At 46.0% G+C, this 27,639-nt stretch overlaps 1 protein-coding gene across 2 annotated transcripts in view; it reads right to left on the reverse strand.

The window, feature by feature from the left end:
* tango6 (transport and golgi organization 6 homolog (Drosophila)) overlaps nucleotides 1-27,639 on the reverse strand; it is a 209,881-nt gene that overhangs the window by 138,239 nt on the left and 44,003 nt on the right. The window contains exons 4-5 of one of the 2 annotated variants that reach the window (XM_068048951.1): nucleotides 17,732-17,879; nucleotides 16,812-16,948 (exon numbers count right to left, since the gene is read on the reverse strand). The exons of the other annotated variant lie outside the window; for it this stretch is intronic. Of the exons in view, the coding sequence (XP_067905052.1) occupies nucleotides 16,812-16,948; nucleotides 17,732-17,879 (285 nt within the window). The remainder of the gene's footprint in view (nucleotides 1-16,811; nucleotides 16,949-17,731; nucleotides 17,880-27,639) is intronic. 2 annotated transcript variants of the gene reach the window in all.

The raw sequence follows: 27,639 nt of genomic DNA on the forward strand, positions 1-27,639 counted from the left end.
AACACATCCTGCACTTACACTGACATCAATGTTCTAACACATCCTGCACTTACACTGAATCAATGTTCTAACACACCCTGCACTTACACTGAATCAATGTTCTAACACACCCTGCACTTACACTGACATCAATGTTCTAACACACCCTGCACTTACATTGACATCAATGTTCTAACATACACTGCACTTACACTGACATCAATGTTCTAACATACACTGCACTTACACTGACATCAATGTTCTAACATACACTGCACTTACACTGACATCAATGTTCTAACATACACTGCACTTACACTGACATCAATGTTCTAACACATCCTGCACTTACACTGACATCAATGTTCCAACACACCCTGCACTGTCATTGACATCAATGTTCTAACACATCCTGCACTTACACTGACATCAATGTTCTAACATACACTGCACTTACACTGACATCAATGTTCTAACATACACTGCACTTACACTGACATCAATGTTCCAACACACCCTGCACTGTCATTGACATCAATGTTCTAACACATCCTGCACTTACACTGACATCAATGTTCTAACATACACTGCACTTACACTGACATCAATGTTCTAACATACACTGCACTTACACTGACATCAATGTTCTAACACACCCTGCACTTAGTGACATCAATGTTCTAACACACCCTGCACTTACACTGACATCAATGTTCTAACACACCCTGCACTTACACTGACATCAATGTTCTAACACACCCTGCACTTACACTGACATCAATGTTCTAACACACCCTGCACTTACACTGACATCAATGTTCTAACACACCCTGCACTTACACTGACATCAATGTTCTAACACACCCTGCACTTACACTGACATCAATGTTCTAACACACCCTGCACTTACACTGACATCAATGTTCTAACACATCCTGCACTTACACTGACATCAATGTTCTAACACACCCTGCACTTACACTGACATCAATGTTCTAACACACCCTGCACTTACACTGACATCAATGTTCTAACACACCCTGCACTTACACTGACATCAATGTTCTAACACACCCTGCACTGACACTGACATCAATGTTCTAACACACCCTGCACTTACACTGACATCAATGTTCTAACACACCCTGCACTGACATTGACATCAATGTTCTAACACACCCTGCACTGACATTGACATCAATGTTCTAACACACCCTGCACTTACACTGACATCAATGTTCTAACACACCCTGCACTTACACTGACATCAAGGTTCCAACAGACACTGCACTGACATTGACATCAATGTTCTAACACATCCTGCACTTACACTGACATCAATGTTCTAACACATCCTGCACTTACACTGACATCAATGTTCTAACACATCCTGCACTTACACTGAATCAATGTTCTAACACACCCTGCACTTACACTGAATCAATGTTCTAACACACCCTGCACTTACACTGACATCAATGTTCTAACACATCCTGCACTTACACTGACATCAATGTTCTAACACATCCTGCACTTACACTGACATCAATGTTCTAACACATCCTGCACTTACACTGAATCAATGTTCTAACACACCCTGCACTTACACTGAATCAATGTTCTAACACACCCTGCACTTACACTGACATCAATGTTCTAACACACCCTGCACTTACATTGACATCAATGTTCTAACATACACTGCACTTACACTGACATCAATGTTCTAACATACACTGCACTTACACTGACATCAATGTTCTAACATACACTGCACTTACACTGACATCAATGTTCTAACATACACTGCACTTACACTGACATCAATGTTCTAACACATCCTGCACTTACACTGACATCAATGTTCTAACACACCCTGCACTTACACTGACATCAATGTTCTAACACACCCTGCATTTACACTGACATCAATGTTCTAACACACCCTGCACTTACACTGACATCAATGTTCTAACATACACTGCACTTACACTGACATCAATGTTCTAACATACACTGCACTTACACTGACATCAATGTTCTAACACATCCTGCACTTACACTGACATCAATGTTCTAACACACCCTGCACTTACACTGACATCAATGTTCTAACACACCCTGCACTTACACTGACATCAATGTTCTAACACACCCTGCACTGACATTGACATCAATGTTCTAACACACCCTGCACTTACACTGACATCAATGTTCTAACACACCCTGCACTTACACTGACATCAATGTTCTAACACACCCTGCACTGACATTGACATCAATGTTCTAACACACCCTGCACTTACACTGACATCAATGTTCTAACACATCCGGCACTTACACTGACATCAAGGTTCTAACAGACACTGCACTGACATTGACATCAATGTTCTAACACACCCTGCACTTACACTGACATCAATGTTCTAACATACACTGCACTTACACTGACATCAATGTTCTAACACACCCTGCACTTACACTGACATCAATGTTCTAACATACACTGCACTTACACTGACATCAATGTTCTAACATACACTGCACTTACACTGACATCAATGTTCTAACATACACTGCACTTACACTGACATCAATGTTCTAACACACCCTGCACTTACACTGACATCAATCTTCTAACATGCACTGCACTGTCATTGACATCAATGTTCTAACACACCCTGCACTTACACTGACATCAATGTTCTAACACATCCTGCACTTACACTGACATCAATGTTCTAACACATCCTGCACTTACACTGACATCAATGTTCTAACACACCCTGCACTTACACTGACATCAATGTTCTAACATACACTGCACTTACACTGACATCAATGTTCAAACACATCCTGCACTTACACTGACATCAATGTTCTAACACATCCTGCACTTACACTGACATCAATGTTCTAACACATCCTGCACTTACACTGACATCAATGTTCTAACACATCCTGCACTTACACTGACATCAATGTTCTAACATACACTGCACTTACACTGACATCAATGTTCTAACACATCCTGCACTTACACTGACATCAATGTTCTAACACACCCCGCACTTACACTGACATCAATGTTCTAACACACCCCGCACTTACACTGACATCAATGTTCTAACACATCCGGCACTTACACTGACATCAATGTTCTAACATACACTGCACTGACATTGACATCAATGTTCTAACACATCCTGCACTTACACTGACATCAATGTTCTAACATACACTGCACTGTCATTGACATCAATGTTCTAACACACCCTGCACTGTCATTGACATCAATGTTCTAACATACACTGCACTTACACTGACATCAATGTTCTAACACATCCTGCACTTACACTGACATCAATGTTCTAACACATCCTGCACTTACACTGACATCAATGTTCTAACATACACTGCACTTACACTGACATCAATGTTCTAACACATCCTGCACTTACACTGACATCAATGTTCTAACACATCCTGCACTTACACTGACATCAATGTTCTAACATACACTGCACTTACACTGACATCAATGTTCTAACACATCCTGCACTTACACTGACATCAATGTTCTAACATACACTGCACTTACACTGACATCAATGTTCTAACATACACTGCACTTACACTGACATCAATGTTCTAACATACACTGCACTTACACTGACATCAATGTTCTAACACACCCTGCACTTACACTGACATCAATCTTCTAACACACCCTGCACTTACACTGACATCAATGTTCTAACACATCCTGCACTTACACTGACATCAATGTTCTAACACATCCTGCACTTACACTGACATCAATGTTCTAACATACACTGCACTTACACTGACATCAATGTTCTAACATACACTGCACTTACACTGACATCAATGTTCTAACATACACTGCACTTACACTGACATCAATGTTCTAACACACCCTGCACTTACACTGACATCAATCTTCTAACACACCCTGCACTTACACTGACATCAATGTTCTAACACATCCTGCACTTACACTGACATCAATGTTCTAACACATCCTGCACTTACACTGACATCAATGTTCTAACACATCCTGCACTTACACTGACATCAATGTTCTAACATACACTGCACTTACACTGACATCAATGTTCTAACATACACTGCACTTACACTGACATCAATGTTCTAACATACACTGCACTTACACTGACATCAATGTTCTAACATACACTGCACTTACACTGACATCAATGTTCTAACACACCCTGCACTTACACTGACATCAATCTTCTAACAGACACTGCACTGACATTGACATCAATGTTCTAACACATCCTGCACTTACACTGACATCAATGTTCTAACATGCACTGCACTTACATTGACATCAATGTTCTAACATGCACTGCACTGTCATTGACATCAATGTTCTAACACACCCTGCACTTACACTGACATCAATGTTCTAACACATCCTGCACTTACACTGACATCAATGTTCTAACACATCCTGCACTTACACTGACATCAATGTTCTAACATACACTGCACTTACACTGACATCAATGTTCGAACACATCCTGCACTTACACTGACATCAATGTTCTAACACACCCTGCACTTACACTGACATCAATGTTCTAACATGCACTGCACTTACATTGACATCAATGTTCTAACATGCACTGCACTGTCATTGACATCAATGTTCTAACACACCCTGCACTTACACTGACATCAATGTTCTAACACATCCTGCACTTACACTGACATCAATGTTCTAACACATCCTGCACTTACACTGACATCAATGTTCTAACATGCACTGCACTTACATTGACATCAATGTTCTAACATGCACTGCACTGTCATTGACATCAATGTTCTAACACACCCTGCACTTACACTGACATCAATGTTCTAACACATCCTGCACTTACACTGACATCAATGTTCTAACACATCCTGCACTTACACTGACATCAATGTTCTAACATACACTGCACTTACACTGACATCAATGTTCTAACACATCCTGCACTTACACTGACATCAATGTTCTAACACATCCTGCACTTACACTGACATCAATGTTCTAACACATCCTGCACTTACACTGACATCAATGTTCTAACACACCCTGCACTTACACTGACATCAATGTTCTAACACACCCCGCACTTACACTGACATCAATGTTCTAACACACCCCGCACTTACACTGACATCAATGTTCTAACACATCCGGCACTTACACTGACATCAATGTTCTAACATACACTGCACTGACATTGACATCAATGTTCTAACACATCCTGCACTTACACTGACATCAATGTTCTAACATACACTGCACTTACACTGACATCAATGTTCTAACACATCCTGCACTTACACTGACATCAATGTTCTAACACATCCTGCACTTACACTGACATCAATGTTCTAACACATCCTGCACTTACACTGACATCAATGTTCTAACATACACTGCACTTACACTGACATCAATGTTCTAACACACCCCGCACTTACACTGACATCAATGTTCTAACACACCCTGCACTGACACTGACATCAATGTTCTAACACATCCTGCACTTACACTGACATCAATGTTCTAACATACACTGCACTTACACTGACATCAATGTTCTAACATACACTGCACTTACACTGACATCAATGTTCTAACACATCCTGCACTTACACTGACATCAATGTTCTAACATACACTGCACTTACACTGACATCAATGTTCTAACAGACACTGCACTTACACTGACATCAATGTTCTAACACATCCTGCACTTACACTGACATCAATGTTCTAACACACCCTGCACTTACACTGACATCAATGTTCTAACACACCCTGCACTTACACTGACATCAATGTTCTAACACACCCTGCACTTACACTGACATCAATGTTCTAACACACCCTGCACTTACACTGACATCAATGTTCTAACACACCCTGCACTTACACTGACATCAATGTTCTAACACACCCTGCACTTACACTGACATCAATGTTCTAACACATCCTGCACTGACATTGACATCAATGTTCTAACACACCCTGCACTTACACTGACATCAATGTTCTAACACATCCTGCACTTACACTGACATCAATGTTCTAACACATCCTGCACTTACACTGACATCAATGTTCTAACACATCCTGCACTGACATTGACATCAATGTTCTAACATACACTGCACTTACACTGACATCAATGTTCTAACACATCCTGCACTTACACTGACATCAATGTTCTAACACATCCTGCACTTACACTGACATCAATGTTCTAACACATCCTGCACTTACACTGACATCAATGTTCTAACACATCCTGCACTGACACTGACATCAATGTTCTAACATACACTGCACTTACACTGACATCAATGTTCTAACATACACTGCACTTACACTGACATCAATGTTCTAACACATCCTGCACTTACACTGACATCAATGTTCTAACACATCCTGCACTTACACTGACATCAATGTTCTAACACATCCTGCACTGACATTGACATCAATGTTCTAACAGACACTGCACTGACACTGACATCAATGTTCTAACATACACTGCACTTACACTGACATCAATGTTCTAACATACACTGCACTTACACTGACATCAATGTTCTAACACATCCTGCACTTACACTGACATCAATGTTCTAACACATCCTGCACTTACACTGACATCAATGTTCTAACACATCCTGCACTGACACTGACATCAATGTTCTAACATACACTGCACTTACACTGACATCAATGTTCTAACATACACTGCACTTACACTGACATCAATGTTCTAACACATCCTGCACTGACACTGACATCAATGTTCTAACATACACTGCACTTACACTGACATCAATGTTCTAACATACACTGCACTTACACTGACATCAATGTTCTAACACATCCTGCACTTACACTGACATCAATGTTCGAACATACACTGCACTTACACTGACATTAATGTTCTAACATACACTGCACTATAAATAGGGGCACAGAGTATAAGAACAGGAAGTTATGATAGCGGCGCAGTGGTTAGCACCACAGCCTCTCAGCTCCAGCGACCCGGGTTCAATTCTGGGTACTGCCTGTGTGGAGTTTGCAAGTTCTCCCTGTGTCTGCGTGGGTTTCCTCCGGGTGCTCCGGTTTCCTCCCACATGCCAAAGACTTGCAGGTTGATAGGTAAATTGGCCATTAGCAATTGCCCCTAGTATAGGTAGGTGGTAGGGAAATATAGGGACAGGAGGGGATGTGGTTGGAATATGGAATTAGTGTAGGATTAGTATAAGTGGGTGGTTGATGGTCGGCACAGACTCGGTGGGCCGAAGGGCCTGTTTCAGTGCTGTATCTCTAAACTAAACTAAACTGAATTGAGGGAAGGCCGATTTCAATATGATATAACAGGATCTGGCCAAAGTGGACCGGGAGCAGCTACTTGTAGGAAAGTCTACATCGGACCAGTGGGAGTCATTCAAAGAGGAAATAGTGAGAGTTCAGAGCCAACATGTACCCGGTAAGGTGAAGGGTAGGACTAACAAGTCCAGGGAACCCTGGATGTCAAGGGATATCGAGGATTGGATCAGGAAAAAAAAAAGGAGCTTATGGCAGATTCAGAGGGCTGAAAACAGCGTAGGCACTTAGAGGAGTATAGAAAGTGGAGGGGGGTATTTAGAAAAGTAATGAGGAGAGCTAAGAGGGGACATGAAAAAACACTGGCAGGCAAGATAAAGGAAACTCCTAAGGCATTTTATAAGTATATTAAGGGCAAGAGGATAACCAGGGAAAGAGTAGGCCCATTAGGGACCAAAGTGGCAATCTGTGTGTGGAGCCAGAGGATTTAGGTAAGGTTTTAAATAATTACTTTTCATCTGTGTTCACTATGGAGAAGGACGATGTAGGTGTAGAGATCTGGGAGGGGGATTGTGATATACTTGAACATATTAGTATTGAAAGGTAGGGAGTATTAGCTGTTTTAGAGGGCTTAATAGTGGATAAATCGCCAGGCCCAGATGAGATGTATCCCAGGCTGTTTATATGGGGTGGCACAGTGGCGCAGTGGTTCGCACCGCAGCCTCACAGCTCCAGCGTCCCGGGTTCAATTCTGGGTACTGCCTGTGTGGAGTTTGCAAGTTCTCCCTGTGTCTGCGTGGGTTTTCTCCGGGTGCTCCGGTTTCCTCCCACAAGCCAAAAGACTTGCAGGTTGGTAGGTAAATTGGCCATTATAAATTGCCCCTAGTAGAGGTAGGTGGTAGGGAAATATAGGGACAGGTGGGGATGTGGTAGGAATATGGGATTAGTGTAGGATTAGTATAAATGGGTGGTTGATGGTCGGCACAGACTTGGTGGGCCGAAGGGCCTGTTTCAGTGCTGTATCTCTAAACTAAACTAAAACTAAACTAAACTATGAGGCAAGGGAGGAGATAGCAGAGGCTCTGACACAAATTTTCAAATCCTCTCTGGCCACAGGGGAGGTACCAGAGGACTGGAAGACCACGAATGTGGTACCATTATTCAAGAAGGGTAGCAGGAATAAACCAGGTAATTACAGGCCGGTGAGTCTAACATCAGTGGTTGGGAAAATATTAGAAAAAATTCTGAGGCACAGGATTAATCTCCACGAGGAGAGGCAGGGATAGTCAGCATGGCTGTGTCAGGGGGAGATCGTGTCTAACTAACTTGATTGAATTTTTCGATGAGGTGACTAGATGTGCAGATGAGGGTAAAGCAGTTGATGTGGTCTACATGGACTTCAGTAAAGCTTTTGATAAGGTCCCACATGGGGGATTGGTTAAGAAGGTAAGAGTCCATGGGATCCAGGGCAATTTGGCAAATTGGATCAGTGACAGGAGGCAGAGGGTGATGGTCGAGGGTTGTTTCTGCGAGTGGAAGCCTGTGACCAGTGGTGTAATGCAAGGATCGGTGCTGGGACCCTTGCTGTTTGCAGTGCACATTACTGATTTAGACGTGAATATAGGAGGTATGATCAGTAAGGTCACAGATGACACGAAAATTGGCAGTGTCGTAAATAGTGAGGAGGAAAGCCTTAGATTACAGGATGATACAGATGGGCTGGTAAGATGGGTGGAGAAGTGGCAAATGGAATTTAATCCTGAAATGTGAGATGATGCATTTTGGGAGGACTAACAAGGCAAGGATGTTCTTGCTATAGAGGGAGTGCAGCGAAGGTTTACCAAACTGATTCCTCGGATGGCAGGACTGACGTATGAGGAGACATTGAGTCAGTTAGGATTATATTCGCTGGAGTTCAGAAGGGGGGATCTCATAGAAACCTATAAAATTCTAACAGGACTTGACAGGGTAGATGCAGGGAGGATGTTCCCAATGGTGGGGGAGTCCAGAACCAGGGGTCATAGTCTAAGGATACGGGGTAAACCTTTCAGGACTGAGATGAGGAGAAATTACTTCACCCAGAGAGTGGTGAGCCTGTGGAATTCGCTACCACAGAAAGCAGTTGAGGCCAAAACATTGTATGTTTTCAAAAAGGAGTTAGCTATAGCTCCTGGGGCGAAAGGGATCAAAAGATATGGGGGGGAAAGCGGGAACAGGTTACTGAGTGGGATGATCAGCCATGATCATAATGAATGGTGGAGCAGGCTCGAAGGGCCGAATGGCCTACTCCTACTCCTATTTTCTATGTAAGGGAATATACAATGGATAATAAAAGCAAAATACTGCGGATGCCGGAAATCTGAAATAAAAACAAGAAATGCTGGAAATACTCAGCAGGTCCGGCAGCAACTATGGAGAGAGAAGCAGAGTTAACGTTTCAGGTCAGTGACCCTTCATCAGAACTGGCAAATATTAGAAATGTAAAATGTTAGAAGCAAGTAAAGCTGGGGTGGGGCAAGAGATAACAAAGGAGAAGGTGCAGATAGGACAAGGTAACAGAATAGCTGACCAGAAGGTCATGGAGCAAAGACAAACAATATGTTAATGGTGTGTTGAAAGACAAAGCATTAGTGCAGATAGGGTGTTAACGGACTGAAAATTGAATGGCCGCAAGTACAAACATGAAAAAAAAGTGGGTAAGCAAACTGAACAAACTAAGATGAAATAAAATAAACAAAAAATTTATATTAAAAAAAGGAAAAAGAAAAAAAATAACTAAAAATAAAAGTAAAATGGGGGGCTGTCATGCTCTGAAATTATTGAACTCAATGTTCAGTCCGGTAGGCTATTGGGTAAATGAGATGCTGTTCCTCGAGCTTGCGTTGATGTTCACTGGAACACTGCAGCAATCCCACGACAGAGATGTGAGCAAGAGAGCGGGGGGTGGGGGGGAGGGAGTGTTGAAATGGCAAGCAACCGGAAGCTCGGGGTCCTGCTTGCGGACTGAGTGGAGGTATTCTGCAAAGCAGTCACCCAGTCTGCGCTTGGTCTCCCCAATGTAGAGGAGACCACACTGTGAGCAGCGAATACAGTATACTACATTGAAAGTACAAGCAAATCGCTGCTTCACCTGAAAGGAGTGTTTGCCCTGGGATAGTGAGGAGAGAGGAGGTAAATGGGCAGGTATTACACCTCCTGCGATTGCAGGGGAAGGTGCCATGGGAAGGGGACATGGTGCTGGGAGTAATGGAGGTGTGGACCAGGGTGTCATGGAGGGAACGATCCCTTCGGAATGCTGACAAGGGAAGGGAGGGGAAGATGTATTTGCTAGTGGCACCAGGTAGATAAGGTGGTTAGGAAGGCATATGGGATACTTGCCTTTATTAGCCGCGGCATAGGATATAAGAGCAGGGAGGTTATGATGGAGCTGTATAAAATGTTGGTTAGGCCACAGCTGGAGTACTGTGTACAGTTCTGGTCACCACACTATAGGAAGGATGTGACTGCACTGGAGAGGGTGCAAAGGAGATTCACCAGGATGTTGCCTGGGCTGGAGCATTTCAGCTATGAAGAGAGACTGAAAAGGCTAGGGTTGTTTTCCTTAGAGCAGAGAAGGCTGAAGGGGGACATGATTGAGGTATACAAAATTATGAGGGGCATTGATAGATTAGATAGGAAGAAACTTACTCCCTTAGCGGAGGGGTTAATAACCAGGGGGCATAGATTTAAATTAAGGGGCAGAAGGTGTAGAGGAGATTTGAAGAAAAAAAAATTTCACCCAGAGGGTGGTTGGAATCTGGAACGCACTGCCTAAAGAGGTGTTACAGGTAGGAACCCTCACAACATTTAAGTATTATTTAGATGAGCACTTGAAACGCCAAAGCATACAAGGCTATGGGCCAAGTGCTAGAAAATGGGATTAGGATAGGCTTGATGGCCGGCACAGACACGATGGGCCTGTTTCTGTGCTGCATGACTATGATTATGCACCCAATGCTACTCTTAAACCAAGCACTCAGGACCGACTGCACCCCAACTCGGCCAATCCTCAGGACAGACTGCACCCCAACTCTGTCAATCCTCAGGACCGACTGCACCCCAACTCGGCCAATCCTCAGGACAGACTGCACCCCAACTCGGCCAATCCTCAGGACAGACTGCACCCCAACTCGGCCAATCCTCAGGACCGACAGCACCCCAACTCGGCCAATCCTCAGGACCGACAGCACCCCAACTCTGTCAATCCTCAGGACCGACTGCACCCCAACTCTGCCAATCCTCAGGACCGACTGCACCCCAACTCGGCCAATCCTCAGGACAGACTGCACCCCAACTCGGCCAATCCTCAGGACCGACAGCACCCCAACTCGGCCAATCCTCAGGATAGACTGCATCCCAACTCTGCCAATCCTCAGGACAGACTGCACCCCAACTCGGCCAATCCTCAGGATAGACTGCACCCCAACTCGGCCAATCCTCAGGACAGACTGCACCCCAACTCGGCCAATCCTCAGGACAGACTGCACCCCAACTCGGCCAATCCTCAGGATAAACTGCACCCCAACTCGGCCAATCCTCAGGACAGACTGCACCCCAACTCGGCCAATCCTCAGGACCGACTGCACCCCAACTCGGCCAATCCTCAGGACAGACTGCACCCCAACTCGGCCAATCCTCAGGACAGACTGCACCCCAACTCGGCCAATCCTCAGGACAGACTGCACCCCAACTCGGCCAATCCTCAGGATAAACTGCACCCCAACTCGGCCAATCCTCAGGACAGACTGCACCCCAACTCGTCCAATCCTCAGGACCGACAGCACCCCAACTCGGCCAATCCTCAGGATAAACTGCACCCCAACTCGGCCAATCCTCAGGACCGACTGCACCCCAACTCGGCCAATCCTCAGGATAGACTGCACCCCAACTGTCAATCCTCAGCACTGCCGATTCCATCAAGATGCTAGGCACATAAATTGACAGAATGGAGTATGAGCATTGGATCAAAACTCACCAAGCCAGCCATAAGGAACAGACGGTGAGCACCGCAAACATATAGTACCTTGTGCTCTGACCACACCAGGAGTACCCTCCCAACATCACCCGCCCTCCAGCCTCCCCGCAACACGACCCCAACCTGCCGATGCGATGCCCTCAACCTCCTCACACAGCCTCCCCACACACTCACCCCAACTTTCCTGCACAGCAGCCCCAGCCTCCCCGCGCTGTCTCACAAAGCCCGAACACGCGCCAACCACCCTGCGCGCTGACCCCCAACTCCCCAGCCTCCCTGCACTCACCCCCAACCCACCCCACACGCCACAACCTTTCATAGAACAGAGAACAGTACAGCACAGTACAGGCCCTTCGGCCCACGATGTTGTGCTGAACCTTCAACCTACTCTAAGATCAAACTACCTACATACCCTTCATTCTACTATCATCCATGTACCTATCCAAGAGTCGCTTAAATGTCCCTAATGTATCTGCTTCTACTACCACCGCTGGCAGTGCATTCCACGCACCCACCACTCTCTGTGTAAAGAACCTACCTCTGACATCTCCCCGAAACCTTCCTCCAATCACCTTAAAATTATGCCCCCTGGTGATAACCCTTTCCACCCTGGGAAAAAGTCTCTGGCTATCCACTCTATCTATGCCTCTCATCATCTTGTACCCCTCTATCAAGTCACCTCTCATCCTTCTTCGCTCCAATGAGAAAAGCCCTAGCTCCCTCAACCTTTCTTCATGAGACATGCCATCCAGTCCAGGCAGCATCCTGGTAAATCTCCTCTGCACCCTCTCTAAAGCTTCCACATCCTTCCTATAATGAGGTGACCAGAACTGAACACAATATTCCAAGTGTGGTCGAACCAGGGCCTTATAGAGCTGCAGCATAACCTCGCGGCTCTTAAACTCAATCCCCCTGTTAATGAAAGCCAACACACCATGCGCCTTCTTAACAACCCTATCAACTTGGGTGGCAACTTTGAGGGATCTATGGACGTGGACCCCAAGATCCCTCTGTTCCTCCACACTACCAAGAATTCTGTCTTTAAGCCTGTATTCCGCATTCAAATTCGACCTTCCAAAATGAATCACTTCACACTTTTCCAGGTTGAACTCCATCTGCCACTTCTCAGCCCAGCTCTGCATCCTGTCAATGCTCCGTTGCAACCTACAACAGCCCTCCACACTATCCACAACTCCAGCAACCTTCGTGTCATCGGCAAACTTACTAACCCAGCCTTCCACTTCCTCATCCAAGTCATTTATAAAAATCACAAAGAGCAGAAGTCCCAGAACAGATCCTTGTGGAACACCACTGGTCACCGAGCTCCTTGCTGAATACTTTCCATCTACTACCACCCTCTGTCTTCTATGGGCCAGCCAATTCTGCATCCAGACAGCCAACTTTCCCTGAATCCCATGCCTCCTTACTTTCTGAATGAGCCTACCATGGGGAACCTTATCAAACGTCTTGCTAAAATCCATATACACCACATCCACTGCTCTTCCTTCATCAATGTGTTTTGTCACATCTTCAAAGAATTCAATAAGGCTTGTGAGGCATGAGCTGCCCCTCACAAAGCCATGCTGACTGTCTCTAATCAAACTATGCTTTTCCAAATAATCATAAACCCTGTCTCTCAGAATCCTCTGGAATAATTTGACCACCACCGACATAAGACTGACTGGTCTGTAATTCCCAGGGTTATCCCTATTCCCTTTCTTGAACAAGGGAATAACATTTGCCACCCTCCAATCATCTGGTACTACTCCAGTGGACAATGAGGACACAAAGATCATCGCCAAAGGCGCGGCAATCTCTTCCCTCGCTTCCCGTAATAACCTTGGGTATATCCCGTCTGGCCCCGGGGACTTATCTGTCCTCATGTCTTTCAAAATTTCCAGCACATCCTCCTTCTCAACATCAACCTGTTCAAGCATATCAGCCTGTTCCACGCTGTCCTCACAAATGACAAGGTCCCTCTCACTCGTGAATACTGAAGCAAAGTATTCATTAAGGACCTCCCCGACCTCCTCCGACTCCAGGCACAAGTTCCCTCCACTATCCCTGATTGGCCCTACCCTCACTCTGGCCATCCTCTAGTTCCTCACATAAGTGTAGAACGCCTTGGGATTTTCCTTAATCCTACCTGCCAAGACTTTTTCATGTCCCCTTTTAGCTCTCCTAAGTCCATTCTTCAGTTCCTTCCTGGCTACCTTGTAACCCTCTAGAGCCCTGTCTGATCCTTGCTTCCTCAACATTACGTAAGCTTCCTTCTTCCTCTTGACTAGCTGTTCCACATCTCTTGTCATCCAAGGTTCCTTCACCCTACCATCCCTTCCTTGCCTCATCGGGACAAACCTATCCAGCAGTCGCAGCAAGTGCTCCCTAAACAACCTCCACATTTCTGTCGTGCATTTCCCTGAGAACATCTGTTCCCAATTTAAGCTCCCCAGTTCCTGCCTAATAGCATTGTAATTCCCCCTCCCCCAATTAAATATTTTCCCATCCCATCTGCTCCTACCCCTCTCCATGACTATAGTAAAGGTCAGGGAGTTGTGATCACTATCACCGAAATGCTCTCCCACCGAGAGATCTGCCACCTGGCCTGGTTCGTTGCCAAGCACCAAGTCGAACATAGTCTCCCCTCTAGTCGGCCTATCTACATATTGAGTCAGGAAACCTTCCTGGACACACCTGACAAAATCTGCTCCATCCAAACTATTTGCACTCAGGAGGTTCCAATCAATATTAGGGAAGTTGAAGTCACCCATGACAACAACCCTGTTACTTTTGCACCTTTCCAAAATCTGCCTCCCAATCTGTTCCTCCGTGTCTCTGTTGCTATTGGGGTGTCTATAGAAAACTCCCAATAAAGTGACTGCTCCTTTCCTGTTTCTGACTTCCACCCATAATGACTCAGTAGACAAACCCTCGACGACCTCCCTTTCTGCAGCTGTGATACTATCCCTGATTAGCAATGCCACTCCCCCACCTCTTCTACCTCCCTCCCTATTCCTTTTGAAACATCTAAACCCCGGAACATCCAACTTCCATTCCTGCCCGTGATATCAAAGTCTCCGTAATGGCCACAACATCGTAGCTCCAAGTACTGATCCATGATCTAAGTTCATCACCCTTATTCCTGACACTTCTTGCGTTAAAATAGACACACTTCAACCCATCATACTGGCTGCAACTTTGCCCTGTCAACTTGTATAACCTTCCTCACAGACTCTTTGCACTCTGTATCTGCCTGTTCAACAGCTACCCCACCCACTGATCCATAGCTCCGGTTCCCATCCCCCTGCCAAACTAGTTTAAACCCTCCCGAAGAGCTGTAGCAAACCTCCCGCCCAGGATATTGGTGCCCTCCAGTTCAGATGCAACCCGTCCTCCTTGTACAGGTCCCACCTTTCCCAGAAGGTATCCCAATGATCTACATATCTGAAGCCGTCCCTCCTACACCAGCTCTGTAGCCACGTGTTCAGCTGCACTCGCTCTCTGTTTCTAGCCTCACTAGCACGTGGCACCGGTATCAATCCTGAGATTACTACTCTGCTCGTCCTGCCTTTTAGCTTCCAACCTAACTCCCTATATTCGCTTTTCAGGTCCTCATCCCTTTTCCTAGCTATGTCATTGGTACCGATGTGTACCACGACTTCTGGCTGCTCCCCCTCCCCCTTAAGAATCCTGTAGACTCGATCCGAGACATCCCGGACCCTGGCACCCGGGAGGCAACATACCATCCGGGAGTCTCGGTCGCGACCACAGAATCTCCTGTCTGTTCCTCTAACCATTGAATCTCCTATCACTATCGCTCTCCTATTCTCCCCCCTTCCCTTCTGAGCCACAGAGCCAGGCTCAGTGCCAGAGAACTGGCCGCTGTGGCTTTCCCCTGGTAGGTCCCCCCCCCCCCCCAACAGTAGCCAAAACGGTATACTTATTATTGAGGGGAACGGCCACAGAGGATCCCTGCACTGTGCGCCTGTTCCCTTTCCCTCCCCTGACGGTCACCCAGCTACCTTTATCCTATAACTTAGGTGTCACTACTTCCCTATAACTGCTCGCTATCACCCCCTCAGCCTCCCGAATGATCCGAAGTTCATCAGCTCCAGTTCCCTAACGCGGTCTGTGAGGAGCTGGAGTTGGGTGCACTTTTTGCAGGTGAAGTCAGCAGGGACACAAGTGGTGACCCTTACCTCCCACATCCTGCAAGAGGAGCATGCAACTGCCCTAGCTTCCATCCCCTCTGTTCTAAATAGACAAAAGAGCCTCCCCACACTCTCCCCCAAGCAGCATTCCCCCACCCCAACACCCCCCGGTATCCCTGCACGCCACCCCGAACCTCCCCGCACACTCCCCCTAAATATACGCTCCCTGATTTCTGAACAAACATTTCCATTGAAGGCTGCCTGTCTTTACCTGAGGGCACACCTGCCTGTAGTAATCTTCAACAGACAGACATTGCTGAGGACAGGAAGCCAGTACCCTAGCAACAGTATCACATTTCCTCCAATCAGCAGCCGCCGCTTCTGCATTCTGACCTCCGGCAATTCCAGCTGCAAACAATGTAGAAAGAAAAATGAGACGTGTCTCCAAAGCACGGCCTGTGCGGCTCACACCAACATCGCACAACTCCTACACTCCTCTGAGCTAGCCATTTGTTCAGAGAGAACTCCAGACCCCTCGCGATTTTGAACTCCTCTAAAATCTCCCCTCAACCCTCTCTTCTCGGAGAACACCCCCAGCTTCCCCAATCTATCCAAATAACTGAAATTCCTCATCCCAGGAACCTTGTAATTTTTTTCTGAACCCTCTCCAATGCTGTCACATCCTTCCTAAAGTGTGGTGCCCAGAAATGGACATTATACTCCAGCTGAGGCCAAGCCTGTGTTTTATTCAAGTTTATCATAACTTCCTTCCTTTCGTACTCGATGTTCTATTTATAAAGCCCAGAATCCTGTGTGCTTTATTAACCGCTTTCTCAACCAGCCCTGCAACCTTCAATGATTTGTGCACTTGTATCCACAGGCCCTCTGCTCCTGCACCCCCCCGCCCCCCCCCCCCCACTTCGAATTGTATCCTTAATTTTATATCACCTCTCCTTGTTTTTCCTACCAAAATGTATCACTTTACACAACACGATAAACCCCGTTCCCCCCCACAAACACAGCAGGGTAAACCCCATTCCCCCCAACACAGCACGATAAACTCCGTTCCCCAACAAACACAGCACCATAAATCCTGCTCCAACAGTGCATGATGAACCCAATCTTCAACACTCCTTCCAAACACAGGGCCAGCAGGAACTGTCAGATCACCACCTCAGCCTGATTGCTTACCTCCAGCTCCTTCCACTATTCCTCTGACCACTGCCTGAACACCACTGGGCTTCATCAGTCTCTCCGACAGCAGCTGCCCACACAGATGTCGCAGCCACGCTGGGGCATGCGAGAGAGTTCTCACTTTCCCAGCGCCCGCACAGGCCACCTGCAAACAGACATGAAGACCATCAATGTGTCAAAAATATACAAGTCACTCAGGCCAAGTTCTGAATGAGTGGCACTCACTTCCACAGAGAAGTGCTAACAGCTCCCCACCTCCCTCGGCAACTCCCCCAGTAACCCCCCACCTCCCTCAGCAACTCTTCCTTCTTAACTCCCTCAGTACCTCAACAATTCCCCTCCGCCCCTCCCTCCCTCACATTAAAGAAAGGTAAGAAAATTGCAGATGTTTTAATCACAGTTTTTCAAAGCTCTCTTGATTCAGGAATGCTCTCTTTAGATTGCAAAACTACAAATGTAACTATTTAAGAAAAATGAGACACACAAACCAGGAAATTATAAACTTGTTAGTCTAACATCTACTGCGGACAAGTTTTTGCAGTCTATAATTAAAGATAGAGTGACTGAAGACTTACGAGAAATTTGAGCTGATTACAGAGATTTGTAAAGGGTAGGTCATGTCTAATGAATTTAGTTGAATTTTTTTGAGGAAATAACTAAAGTTGTAGACAGAGGAGTGTCTATGGATACAGTTTATATGGACTTACAATGTTCAATAAGGTTCCACCTAAGAGGCTGTTAGCTAAAGTAAAGCTCATGGAATTGAACTGGTTAGGAGATCGATTAGGGTTGTAATCTCTGGATTACTCCCTGTGCCACGTGCCAGTGAGGCTAGAAATAGGAAGATAGTGCAGCTAAACAAGTGGCTGAGCAGCTGGTGTAGAAGGGAGGGTTTCAGATATCTGGACCATTGGGCTCTCTTCAGGGACAGATGGGACCTGTACAAGAAGGACGGGTTGCATCTAAACTGGAGGGGCACTAATATCCCGGCTGCAAGGTTTGCAAGCGTCACTCGGGAGGGTTTAAACTCGTGTGGCAGGGGGGTGGGAACCAGAGCAGTAGGACAGCAAGTGAAATAAATGAGGAGGACATAGTAACTAAGGCCAGTAGGACTAAGAGGAAGAGCAGGCAGGGAGGTGTTGCTGAGCACAGCGGGACTGGTGGTCTGAAGTGCATTTGTTTCAATGCGAGAAGTATAACAGGGAAGGCAGATGAACTTAGAGCTTGGATTAGTACTTGGAAGTATGATGTTGTTGCTATTACAGAGACTTGGTTGAGGGAAGGGCAGGATTGGCAGCTAAATGTTCCAGGATTTAGAAGCTTCAGGCGGGATACAGGGGGATGTAAAAGGGGTGGGGGAGTTGCATTACTGGTTAAGGAGAATATCACAGCTGTACTGCGGGAGGACACCTCAGAGGGGTCATGCAGCGAGGCAATATGGGTGGAGCTCAGGAATAGGAAGGGTGCAGTCACGATGTTGGGGGTTTACTACAGGCCTCCCAACAGCCAGCAGGAGGTAGAGGAGCAGATATGTAGACAGATTTTGGAAAGATATAAAGGTAACAGGGTTGTGGAGGTGGCTGATTTTAACTTCCCCTATATTGACTGGGACTCACTTAGTGCTAGGGGCTTGGATGGGGCAGAATTTGTGAGGAGCATCCAGGAGGACTTCTTGAAACAGTATGTAGATAGTCCAACTAGGGATGGGGCCATTCTGGACCTGGTATTGGGGAATGAGCCCAGCCAGGTGGTCGAAGTTTCAGTGGGGGAGCATTTCGGGAGCAGTGACCATAATTCCATAAGTTTTTAAGGTACTTATGGATAAGGATAAGAGTAGCCCTTGGGTGAAGGTGCTAAACTGGGGGAAGGCTAATTATAACAATATTAGGCAGGAACTGAAGAATTTAGATTGGGGGCGGCTGTTTGAGGGTAAATCAACATCTGACGTGGGAGTCTTTCAAACGTCAGCTGATTAGAATCCAGGACCAGCATGTTCCTGTGAGGAAGACAAGTTTGGCAAGTTTCGGGAAGCTTGGATACACAGGATATTGTGAGCCTAGTCAAAAAGAAAAAGGAAGCATTTGTAAGAGCGGGAAGGCTAGGAACAGACGAAGCACTTGAGGAATATAAAGACAGTAGGAAGGAAATTAAGCAAGGAGTTAGGAGGGCTAAAAGGGGTCATGAAAAGTCATTGGCAAACAGGATTAAGGAAAATCCCAAGGCTTTTTATACATATATAAAGAGCAAGAGGGTACCAGGGAAAGGGTTGACCCACTCAAGGACAGAGATGGGAATCTATGCGTGGAGCCAGAGGAAATGGGCGAGGTGCTAAATGAGTACTTTGCATCAGTATTCACCAAAGAGAAGGACTTGGTGGATGATGAGCCGAAGGAAGGGAGTGCAGATAGTCTCCGTCATCTCTATCAAAAAGGAGGTGGTGTTGGGTGTCTTACAAAGCATTGAGGTAGATATGTCCCCAGGGCTTGATGGGATCTACCCCAGAATACTGAGGGAGGCAAGGGAAGAAATTGCTGGGGCCTTGACAGAAATCTCTGCATCCTCATTGGCTACAGGTAATGGCCCAGAGGACTGGAGAATAGCCAGTGCTGTTCCTTTGTTTAAGAAGGGTGGCAAGGATAATCCAAGAAATTATAGGCCGGTGAGCCTTACGTCAGTGGTAGGGAAACTATTAGAGGATTATTCGGGACAGAATTTACTCCCATTTGGAAACAAACTAATTTATTAGCGAGAGACAGCATGGTTTTGTGAAGGGGAGGTCGTGTCTCACTAATTTGATTGAGTTTTTTGAGGAAGTGACGAAGATGATTGATGAAGGAAGGGCAGTGGATGTTATCTATATGGACTTTAGTAAAGCCTTTGACAAGGTCCCACATGGCAGACTGGTACAAAAGGTGAAGTCACATGGGATCAGAGGTGAGCTGGCAAGATGGATACAGAACTGGCTCGGTCATTGAAGACAGAGGGTACCAGTGGATGGGTGCTTTTCTGAATGGAGGGATGTGACTAGTGGTGTTCCGCAAGATCAGTGCTGGGGACCTTTGCTGTTTGTAGTATATATAAATGATTTGGAGGAAAATGTAGCTGGTCTGATTAGTAAGTTTGCGGACGACACAAAGGTTGGTGGAGTTCCGGATAATGATGAGGATTGTCAGAGGATACAGCAGGATATAGATCGGTTGGAGACTTGGGCGGAGAAATGGCAGATGGAGTTTAATCCGGACAAATGTGAGGTAATGCATTTTGGAAGGTCTAATGCAGGTGGGAGGTATACAGTAAATGGCAGAACCCTTAGGAGTATTGACAGGCAGAGAGATCTGGGCGTACAGGTCCACAGGTCACAAAGTAGCAACGCAGGTGGATAAGGTAGTCAAGAAGGCATACAGCATGCTTGCCTTCATCGGTCGGGGCACAGAGTATAAAATTTGGCAAGTCATGTTACAGCTGTACAGAACCTTAGTAAGGCCACACTTAGAATATTGCGTGCAATTCTGGTCGCCACACTAGAAGGACGTGGAAGCTTTGGAGAGGGTACAGAAGAGGTTTACCAGGATGTTGCCTGGTCTGGAGGGCATTAGCTATGAGGAGAGGTTGGAAAAACTCGGATTGTTTTCACTGGAACGACGGAGGTGGAGGGGCGACATGATAGAGGTTTACAAAGTTATGAGTGGCGTGGACAGAGTGGATAGTCAGAAGCTTTTTCCCAGGGTGGAAGAGTCAGTTACTAGGGGACATAGGTTTAAGGTGCGAGGGGCAAAGTTTAGAGGGGATGTGCGAGGCAAGTTTTTTTACACAGAGGGTGGTGAGTGCCTGGAACTTGCTGCCAGGAGAGATGGTGGAAGCAGATACGATAGCAACGTTTAAGAGACATCTTGACAAATACATGAAAAGGAAGGGAATAGAGGGATATGGGCCCCGGAAGTGCAGAAGGTGTTAGTTTAGGCAGGCATCAAGATCAGCGCAGGCTTGGAGGGCCGAATGGCCTGTTCCTGTGCTGTACTGTTCTTTGTTCTGGACGGTAGAAGACAAGTGTCAAGATAATGGGTACATACTCGAATTGGGAAAAGGTGACTCGCGATCTGTGCTCGGGCCACAACCATTCACTATATTTATAATGACTTAGCTAACCCAATAAACAGCCATACATCCAAGTGTTTGCAATGACAAATATTGATGGTACATTAATTTGTGTGGACAGCAGCATTAAATTACAATAAGACATTGGGCAAAACTATGGCAGATTTCAAAACAAGTAAATGTGAGGTCAAAGTTGGGGACCAAAAAAAGGACAGAAAGAGTACAATTTAAATTGTGTAAAGCTAGGGCCAGTGGAAGTCCAAAGAGATTTAGGGGTCCATGTAAACAGATCACTAAATGTAGTAGTCAGGTACAAAATATAATCAAAAAGCCAAACGGAATATATCTTATAACTAGGGAGCTAGAACAGAAAAGGAAATTTTGCTACAACTGTACAAAGACCTGATTAGACCATATCTGGAGTGATGTGTATGGTTCTGGGCACCGGACATTAGAAAGGATATATTGGCCTTGGAAGGAGTGCAGCACAGATTCACCAGAATATTACCAGAGCTTCAACGGTTAGATTATGAGGAGAGATGACATAAACTAGACTTCCTTCCCTGAATATAGGTTAAGAGATGATTTGATTGAGGTTTTTAGGATTTTGAAGTAATTAATAAGGCAGAGAGAGAATCTTTTTCCACTGGTGGGAAAGGCTTTTTTTTAATTAATTCATCGGATGTGGGCTTTGCCAGCCAAACCAGCACTTGCTCCCCACTGCGGCACAGTGGTTAGCACCGCAGCCTCACAGCTCCAGCAATCCGGGTTCAATCCTGGGTACTGCCTGTGTGGAGTTTGCAAGTTCTCCCTGTGTCTGCGTGGGTTTCCTCCGGTTTCCTCCCACAGCCAAAAGACTTGCAGGTTGATAGGTAAATTGGCCATTATAAATTGCCCCTAGTATAGGTAGGTGGTGGGGGGATATAGGGACAGGTGGGGATGTGGATAGGAATATGGGATTAGTGTAGGATTAGTATAAATGGGTGGTTAATGGTCGGCACAGACTTGGTGGGCCGAAGGGCCTGTTTCAGTGCTGTATCTCTAAATCTAAAAAATCCCAAACTGCCCCAACTGAGTAGCTTGCTCCGCCACTTCACAGGGCAGTTTAGAGTCAACTAGATTGTTGAGAGTCTGGAATTACATGTAGCTCAGACCATGTAAAGGAGGCAGATTTCTTTCCCTGAAGGATATTTTTTTTAATTAATTCATGGGATGTGGGTGTCGCTGGCCCGGCCAGCATTTATTGCCCATCCCTATTGCCCTTGAGAAGGTGGTGGTGAGCTGCCTTCTTAAACCGCTGCAGTCCATTTGGGGTAGGTACACCCACAGTGCTGTTAGGAAGGGAGTTCCAGGATTTTGACCCAGCGACAGTGAAGGAACGGCGATATAGTTCCAAGACAGGATGGTGTGTGACTTGGAGGGGAACTTGCAGGTGATGGTGCTCCCATGTATGTGCTGCCCTTGTCCTTCTAGTTGGTAGAGGTCGCGGGTTTGGAAGGTGCTGTCGAAGGAGCCTTGGTGCATTGCTGCAGTGCATCTTGTAAATGGTACACACTGCCGTCACTGTGCGTCGGTGGTGGAGGGAGTGAATGTTTGTAGATGGGGTGCCAATCAAGCGGGCTGCTTTGTCCTGGATGGTGTCGAGCTTTTTGAGTATTGTTGGAGCTGCACCCATCCAGGCAAGTGGAGAGTATTCCATCACACTTCTGACTTGTGCCTAGTAGATGGTGGACAGGCTTTGGGGAGTCAGGTGGTGAGTTACTCGCCTCACGATTCCCAGCCTCTGACCTGCTCTTGTAGCAACGGTATTTATATGGCTACTCCAGTTCAGTTTCTGGTCAATGGTAGCCCCTAGGTTGTTGATAGTGGGGGATTCAGCGATGGTAATGCCTTTGAATGTCAAGGGGAGATGGTTAGATGCTCTCTTGTTGGAGATGGTCATTGCCTGGCACTTGTGTGGCGCGAATGTTACTTGCCACTTATCAGCCCAAGCCTGGATATTGCCCAGGTCTTGCTGTATTTCTACATGGACTGCTTCAGTATCTGAGGAGTCACGAATGGTGCTGAACATTGTGCAATCATCAGCGAACATCCCCACTTCTGACCTTATGATTGAAGGAAGGTCATTGATGAAGCAGCTGAAGATGGTTGGGCCTAGGACACTACCCTGAGGAACTCCTGCAATGATGTCCTAGAGCTCAGATGATCGACCTCCAACAACCACAACCATCTTCCTTTGTGCTGGGTATGACTCCAGCCAGTGGAGGGCTTTCCCCCTGATTCCCATTGACCTCAGTTTTGCTGGGGCTCCTTGATGCCATACTCGGTCAAATGCTGCCTTGATGTCAAGGGCAGTCACTCTCACTTCTGGAGTTCAGCTCTTTTGTCCATGTTTGAACCAAGGCTGGAATGAGGTCAGGAGCTGAGTGGCCCTGGCGGAACCCAAACTGAGCGTCACTGAGCAGGTTATTGCTAAGCAAGTGACACTTGATGGCACTGTTGATGACACCTTCCATCACTTTACTGATGATTGAGAGTAGGCTGATGGGGCAGGAATTGGCCGGGTTGGACTTGTCTTGTATTTTGTGCACAGGACATACCTGGGCAATTTTCCACATTGCAGGGTAGATGCCAGTGTTGTAGCTGTACTGGAACAGCTTGGCTAGGGGCGCGGCAAGTTCTGGAGCACAGGTCTTCAGTTCCAATGCCGGAATATTGTCAGGGCCCATAGCTTTTGCAGTATCCAGTGCTTTCAGTCGTTTCTTGATATCACGCGGAGTGAATCGAATTGGCTGAAGTCCGGCATCTGTGATGCTGGGGACTTCAGGAGGAGGCCAAGATGGATCATCGACTCGGCACTTCTGGCTGAAGATTGTTGCAAATGCTTCAGCCTAATCTTTCGCACTGATGTGCTGGGCTCCTCCATCATTGAGGATGGGGATATTTGTGGAGCCACCTCCTCCAGTTGGTTGTTTAATTGTCCACCACCATTCACAGCTGGATGTGGCAGGACTGCAGAGCTTAGATCTGATCCGTTGGTTATGGGATCACTTAGCTCTGTCTATCACATGCTGCTTACACAGTTTGGCATGCAAGTAGTTCTGGGTTGTAGCTTCACCAGGTTGACACCTCATTTTGAGGTATGCCTGGTGCTGCTCCTGGCGTGCCCTCCTGCACTCTTCATTGAACCAGGGTTGGTCTCCTGGCTTGATGGTAATGGTAGAGTGGGGGATATGCCGGGCCATGAGGTTACAGATTGTGCTTGAGTACTGAACCAGATGGACTTTTTCTAACCCAACAGTTTCCTGGTCGCCATTACGGAGACTGGCTTTTTAATTCATGATTTAATTAATTAATTGAATTTAAATGCCCCAGCTGCAATGGTCAGGTTTGAACTCATGTCTCCAGATCACTAGTCCAGGCCTCTGGATTACTTGTCCAGTAACATAACCACTATGCTACCATCCCTTGTATTCAAGGGGGGTGTATAGGACAAGGGAATATGGCTTTAAAAATCAGAGCCAGGCCATTCAAGAGAGGGGTTAGGAAACACTTCTTCACAAAAGGGTGACAGAAGTGTGGAACTCTCTCCCACAAAAAGCAGTGGACACTCGCTTAATTAATCATTTTAAATCTGAGATCTATAGATTTTTGCTGGACAGGGGTTTTAAGGATAGAAACATAGAAAAATAGTAGGCCATTCGGCCCTTCGAGCCTGCTCCGCCATTCAATACGATTAAGGCTGATCATCCAAACTGTTCCTGCTTTCTCCCTGTATCCCTTGATCCCATTAGCCCTATCTCTTTCTTGAATATATTTCATGATTTGGCCTCAACTGCTTTCTGTGGTAGAGAATTCCACAAGTTCACCATTCTCTTGAAGAATTCTCTCACCTCAGTCCTAAATGGATTACCCCTTATCCTTAGACTGTGACTCCTGGTCCTGGACTCCCCCGCCATTGGGAACATCCTTCCTGCATCTCGTCTGTCCAGTCCTGTTAGAATTTAGTAGGTTTCTATGAGATCCCCTCTCATTCTTTTAAACTCCAGCGAATACAAGCCTAATCGACCCAATCTCTCTTCATACTTTAGTCCTGCCATCCCAGGAATCAGTCTGGTGAACCTTCGCTGCACTCCCTCCATAGCAAGAACATCCTTCCTCAGATAAGGAGACCAAAACTGCACACAATACTCCAGATGTGGTCTCACCAAGGCCTTGTATAGTTGCAGCAAAACATCCTTGCTCCTGTACTCAAATCCCCTTGCTATGAAGGCCAACATTTGCCTTCTTAACTGCCTGCTGCACCTGCATGCTTACTTTCAACAACTGGTGCACAAGGACACCCAGGTCTTTCTGTACCTCTCCCTTTCCCAATCTATCGCCATTCAGATAATAATCTGCCTTTCTGCTTTTGCCACCAAAATGGATAACCTCACATTTATTCACATTATACTGCATCTGCCATGTATTTGCTCACTCACTCAACTTGTCCAAATCACACTGGAGCTTCTCTGCATCCTCCTCACAGCTCACACTCCCACCCAGCTTTGTGTCATCTGCAAACTTGGATATACTATTTAATTCCCTCATCTATATCATTAATATATATTGCGAATAGCTGGGGTCCTCGCACTGATTCTTGCAGTATTCCACTAGTCACTGCCTACCATTCGGAAAAAGACCTGTTTATTCCTACTCTTTGTTTCCTGTCTGTCAACCAGTTCTCTATCATGCCAGATATGGAGCTAAGGCAAGTGGAGAGAGTTAGGAATCAGATCAGCCACGATGCTCCTGAATAGCGGAACAGGCTCGAGGGGCTGAATGGCCTCCTCCTGTTCCTAAATTCCTTGAAAGTGATGTCAGCCATGAAACTCTATGCCCACTTCTTCTGCCATTTCCTGTCTCAAACCCTCCAATTAGGTTTCCGTTCCTCCATCAAAACTCTCCTAATCCAAGTCACAGAAGACATTCTCTGTGATCATGATGAGCTATCCTGCCTCGATGCCTCTGCCACTTAGAATCTATCCTTTCCAATAGCTCTTCTCCCTTGTCCAGCTCAGTGTGACTGTCCAACTGCAGCCAGAGCATCTCTCACATCACTACGCCTTCTGTCCCACACCATTAAACTCCAGTCCAAGGATCAATCCTGAGACAAACTCCACTTCCTCATCAACATGCTGCCCCAAAGCAACATTATCTGCAGACAATGCGTGAAATGGTATTCCATACTATGTCTACATTCACCCTTCTTCATCGAACCCCATCAACAAAATCAAAAATTAAAATGAAAGGCAGAAAGGTAATGGATGAATCTGGAAGACAGAGGAAACAAAGGTTAGAAAATAAAGAGAGTTTGGCAGGGCTCAAGGGTATCTATTTCAATGCAAGGAGCAAAGCAAATAAAACAAATGAGCTGAGGGCACAGATAGACACGTGGCAGCATGATATCATAGCTATTACAGAAACATGGTTTAAGGAGGGACGGGAATGGCAGCTCAACGTTCCTGAGCATTTCTGACGTCCTGTCGCATGATGTTAGTTTTCTTGAGGCTGATGGTTAGGTCAAATTCGTTGCAGGCAGCCGCGATCCTGCCGATGAGTCTCTGCAGACACTCTTCTGTGTGGGATGTTAATGCAGCATCGTCAGCAAAGAGGAGTTCCCTGATAAGGACTTTCTGCACTTTGGTCTTCGCTCTTAGACGAGCAAGGTTGAACAACCTGCCATCTGATCTTGTGTGGAGGAAAATTCCTTCTTCTGAAGACTTGAGCGCATGTGAGAGCAGCAGTGAGAAGATCCCAAACAGTGTAGG

The sequence above is a fragment of the Heterodontus francisci genome, chromosome 17, assembly GCF_036365525.1.
Source record: "Heterodontus francisci isolate sHetFra1 chromosome 17, sHetFra1.hap1, whole genome shotgun sequence".
NCBI lineage: Eukaryota > Metazoa > Chordata > Chondrichthyes > Heterodontiformes > Heterodontidae > Heterodontus > Heterodontus francisci.